Source organism: Nymphaea colorata, chromosome 11 (genome assembly GCF_008831285.2).
Source record: "Nymphaea colorata isolate Beijing-Zhang1983 chromosome 11, ASM883128v2, whole genome shotgun sequence".
Lineage (NCBI taxonomy): Eukaryota > Viridiplantae > Streptophyta > Magnoliopsida > Nymphaeales > Nymphaeaceae > Nymphaea > Nymphaea colorata.
In genome coordinates, this window is record NC_045148.1 from 17,076,767 (window position 1) to 17,082,001 (window position 5,235).

Consider the following 5,235-nt stretch of genomic DNA (forward strand, 5'->3'; position numbering starts at 1 on the left):
GAAACCAGGCCCAATCCATCTTGGCCAGGGAAAAAGGAGGGATTCTCAAAATTGTCATCTTGCAGCATGCTTTTTTTTTTTCTTTTTTCTATATGATTTACAAACTTCCGTGGAGTCATCGTTTCACCCAACTGGTTTCCGGCCCCACCAAACGTTAGAGAGGAGAAAAACAAACCGTGTAAAGTTCTAGGCGAGTAGATCCAGTTTATGCCCACAAGGTTGCAATCTTCTTGACATTTTCGAAAATTGACATGAACACGTTCTAATATATATATATATGCTCCGGCCTCTTAATAACTGCATGAAGAGGCCAAGTGACAAGATGCATAAAGAGATCCAGGTCCTGTATACACATAAGCCTTACCTTCCAAGGCAAGCCCCAGTGCGTCAAACGCCTGCCTGAAGACGGCGAGTTCGTCGGTGGTGATCCGGTGTTGATGCATAAACAGGTAAAGAGTATTTGTGCTTTTCACATTCATCTCGTCAGGTGGAGAAGAGGTTTAGAAAACAGGCCAAACTTTATGCGGTGCACGCAGTGAACGATTTTACCAAAACTCAAGGAAAAAATTGACTTATATCAACTCACTCTTAAGATTATACTAAAATTAGATTATAAAAAATAATACCAATTTGTTTGTCAAGAATATAAGCCTTAATAGGTTAAAGAGATTGATTTTTCCACTACCTCTTTTCTCTCATGTATATTTTCCTGAAACATAAATTACAAGGCTTTTCGAGCAGTACACTAGGGAAGAGACCCTTTTTTACATTCCCGGCCTTCAAACCATCAGTGTTAGAATTGCCGAGTCGCCACATCAAACATCCGCTTCCTGGGTATAATCAGGTGACACAATCATACCACCCCGTTCTGCCCTTGAAGCGCGGACGACGGCAAGCCAGCCATCTGCTTTCCAGAGAGTTCCATCCAGAACTGCCAAATGCTGCAAGCAAGCTTGCGCCTCCATAAGTCAGGCGTTTCCATGATATTCAGAAACCAGAGAAACTTGCAAGGTTGAAAAACCGATTACATTTCCTTGGAATTGTGCACGTGAGTTGATGCTTCGCTTGCAAATTCTTAAATATGTAGGAGAATTTCATTCAAATCTTGTAACCCCTGGAATTCTTCAAGACCAGAAACCATGCCTGGAATGTACTGCTGAGGCAGTGGCTCAAAGACATCTAACGTTGCTGGAGGAATATCATCCAAAGTGCCCCCAACAAAGATTGAGCAAAATTCTGGTGGAGGTGATACAGGATAAACTGCATCTGGAAATTTTGGATGTACATCCTCCGGTGCAGCAGAACCAGATTTAGTAACAGCAGATTCCTCATTCACATCAATAATTTTTGCAGTCTTTGGTTTTGGAGGCTTAATTGAATCTGAAATAGCCTTGTGCTTTCCTGTAGACAATGATTTGGAAGTTTGGCGGGAAGTGGGCACATCACTTTGTTGGAATGCTAATGTTGCCCAGCTATGACACTCTCCTTCTAAGCAGGCCACTGATGCCATCCTGCATTCACCAGAACAAGAAAGATACGTCAGGAACTGTGAGAGTATGATCATTGTACTAATTCAAAGTATCTTCAACCAGCAGAGAGTCTAGTTCAGGTAAAATAGAAATGGAAAAGCTGACAAGGAACCCAAGAATGGATGATATCCCAAGGTATTCCAAAAGCCGGTCAACCCGACCAAAGGAGCCAATCTTATTTTTCTTGCACGGAAATAACTTTTCAAAAGAAAAGAAAATAACATCCACAAAATAGTATTTGAATTACAGTGCAAATGATACGGAAAACAGGAGATTATGGACCTGTGACGGTCATCAGCTGTATGAGCCGAACAATCTTTTAGTAATTCATCATGCAGTACGTCATTCTGTAGGAATGATACAGATTCCTGCAATGATACAGAGATATTTGAAGGCAAGAGGGATTGCTCTTCACAGTTGTCATCTAGGAACTCTATTGTTATCTCCACATGCTCTGAAGATTCAGATGCTCCTTGGTCCTGCACTGCCACGACTGTTGAACCTTGGCGACTTGAGGACACCAACGACTCTTCTTGTTGTTTCCCGGGAGCATCTTTGAGTGCCCATGCCACTAACTTGCTGTTTCGGGATGATGCAGAAAAAGTATAGCTTGTGGTGGATTTCCTCATGGACCTCAAACTGGTCAAAGCAGAAACTGATGAACATACGTTACCATGAGAATGTCTACCCCGTGAAGCTGTGTTACTCCAGATATCATGTTTAGTCTTTGCTCTCCAGACAGAAGAAAGTACAGCTGTAAAATGTTTCTGAAGGAGCAGCTCATTATCAGGCAGCTCACTGGCAACATCCAAGAGAACCTGAACATGATCCTGGAAGCAGAAGTAAATACATAAGTTTCCATATCTCCTATTTACAAGTAGAGTAAGATTTTACAAGAGCAGAAAAATGAACTAGGACAGCACTACAGTCATACCTATATATGTTTTGTGTCTGTGTGTATGTGTGCGAACGTTTGTATGCACAAACAAACACAAACATATATATGTATATATGTGTGTGTACATATAAAGCGAGAGAAAAAGGGAGAATGAGAACAAACAAATAAATAATGTTTAACTGACCCATGCCAAATATATGCTTAATCATTAAAATTCTCTCACAAAAAGATTGACGTTGAGATTCTTTTGTCCTCTCCCTTAATGATTTTCCTCTCTTTAATGATTAACCATGATTTGACATGGGCTAATTGTGCACACACACATTATATATATATATATATATATATATATATATATATATATATATATATCAGAATAATTCTCCCCTTAGTACAACAGTGCCATTGGGCGAGCATAACACCCGTTAACTAAAACGGGAAGGTCGTCACCTCTCCTGCACCCAAAAAAATTTTCCCCACCAGAAAAAGCTTTTCTAGGCGACGCTGCCAGGCCGTTTCTTTTGGGGTACAGGGGCACGTAAGGGCAGTGACAGCCTTCCCTACAATGCGGTTGTAAGGTATATTGCCATTGGGGATCCCATTTCCGTACCCAACTCTTTTTTAATATTTTTTTATTTTTTTAAATTACAGGGAGTATCTGATCGTTTAGATCAAATGCTTCCTATGGAGTGTACCCCTTATGCCACACGAGAGACGCTTTCTATATATATATATATAATGTAGACAGTAAATATGAGGAACAGATGAAGTGATCTACAAGCCATGTAATCTAACTTGTTTGATGGTTCATAAGGTGCCACGAATGAAGCTGCCTTCCCAAAATATCAAGAATAATTTGCTACCTGATTGTACTTGTGTTATCTAGTATGTTTTTAGCTATTTTGGACACTGTTGCTGTGTTCACACGAAGCTTTTTATAATGGCTGATAATGGTAAAAGAGAAGGTATGAGCACAATTGCAGAAAGCTCTAGTGGCAGAGCAAACACAGTTGCTACATCTGAATAAGATCCTCAACCATTTTAGAGGCATGTCACAGGAGAAAGCTATTGGTGACAGCAGGAATGTGCAGTTTATTTGTGATTTATGACACAATAATCTATGTTAAAGGACATCTGCATATTCATGTTCAAAAAATTAGATAATGCAATAGGGTAGACAAGAAATACTAACAAAGTTAGCAAAAAAAAAAAAGAAGGAAGAATTGTCAGAGAAATCAAGTAATGCTATGGCAGCAGTAAGTGGGAAAATCTTTTGAAAAACAGATGCAGAATGCATAAAACAATAAAAGCATCATTCAAAAATAAGGCAAGGAAAAACTGCACAAACGATTGTTAGATTCTTTTTTCCAAGTTCAAGAAATTGACGTAACTAAAGGTCATTACTGGAAGGAGATGATTACATCATTGGTCGATTGTGATATAGCTCGTTAATGGCTATGCACCTCCAAGCTAGGAAAAATCATTCTCTCAGAAAAGGCCACATTCAAAGTGCGTTAGGGAAAAAGAGACAGTATGGAAACACAATGAAGTCTGTTATTTCTGATGGGTGGACTGATATAGACAGATAATCCTTGAAATTTTTTTTGAGTAAATTCTCAAAATTGTTGATGTATCTGAAGAGTATAAAGATGTTGAGTATTTAAGGAAGTCATTTGCTGAAGCAGCAAATGAAGTAACAAATACAGTAAGGTGAATGTGACTACAACAATGAGTTTGGCATGTGATGGTAGCTCATTGCATAACATATAGTCTAAACTCTAAAGACTCTAAACTTGACACTCAAGACTAAAGAGTCTATGTGATCGGTCATAAGAAGATTAACATGCTCAAAAGTTGTTTTCATGAATTGAGGAGAGCAAGATGTCAAAAACAGTAAAAAATGTCTTCATATTTATTAAGCATTCTTATCTCAAATTACCAATCCTTCATTCAAACTCGTTTTTTTTCATTAATTGTCATTATGAAAAAAAATAAGAAACTCCATAATGCATTGATGATGATTGTGACTAATAATATTGTGATTTCTATCATAACGAATATGATGTCAAGGCCTAACCAATCAAAAGTAAATTTTCAATGTTTTATGGTGGGATATTTCGCGTACTTTCCCAACTTACATGGGAGATGTTGAGAGAAGTTGACATAGAACAACCCATGCTACATAAAATTTAGGAAATGGAGGACAAATACTGTGCCAAAATTTAAAACATGATATTCATACATGGCAAAGCAAAGATCTTACACTCGATAATTCAGAAAGTTTCAATCATGTCCTCCAATTTTAGTGACAATATGGGATAAAATATAAATCAATACACCTTTGCATTGCATGGTACCCTCCAATCTAAAAATACTAAGGACCCATATATACAAATATGTATATATATATATATATATATATATATATATAGTTTATGTATGTATGTATGTATGTATGTATTTATGTATGTATAGTGTGCATGTGTGTGTGTAGATGTGTTTCCACACCCAAGTTTTTTGAAAATGACATGCATCTGCACCATTATCTGCATATGTAACATACTCCTCAATAACAAAATGTAAAATTACTGTTCAATTTTCTCTCCTGCCCAAACAGGAGGACACTATAAGTTACAACCACTCCCCTCTTTTGGTCCTATGGTTATACTTATAAGGCAATAGGAGTTCACTCAACATATTAATCTTGTACAACAGATACTAAAAAAGAACCAGTAGTTAAACCAAGTACATTGGTAAAAAGTACACTAGAGAGTTTCAGAATGAACAAGAAAAGATACTCTGAAGCCA

General features: G+C 37.6%; 1 protein-coding gene across 4 annotated transcripts in view; it reads right to left on the reverse strand.

Moving 5' to 3' along the window:
• Nucleotides 1-588: 588 nt before the first annotated feature.
• LOC116264637 (protein PHOTOPERIOD-INDEPENDENT EARLY FLOWERING 1) overlaps nt 589-5,235 on the reverse strand; it is a 24,661-nt gene continuing 20,014 nt past the window's right edge. For all 4 annotated transcript variants that reach the window (XM_031644966.2, XM_031644967.2, XM_031644968.2 and 1 more), the window contains 2 exons: nt 1,812-2,359; nt 589-1,511 (listed from right to left, as the gene is read on the reverse strand). In XM_031644966.2, coding sequence (XP_031500826.1) covers nt 1,076-1,511; nt 1,812-2,359 — 984 coding nt within the window. In that variant the 3' untranslated portion in view covers nt 589-1,075. The remainder of the gene's footprint in view (nt 1,512-1,811; nt 2,360-5,235) is intronic.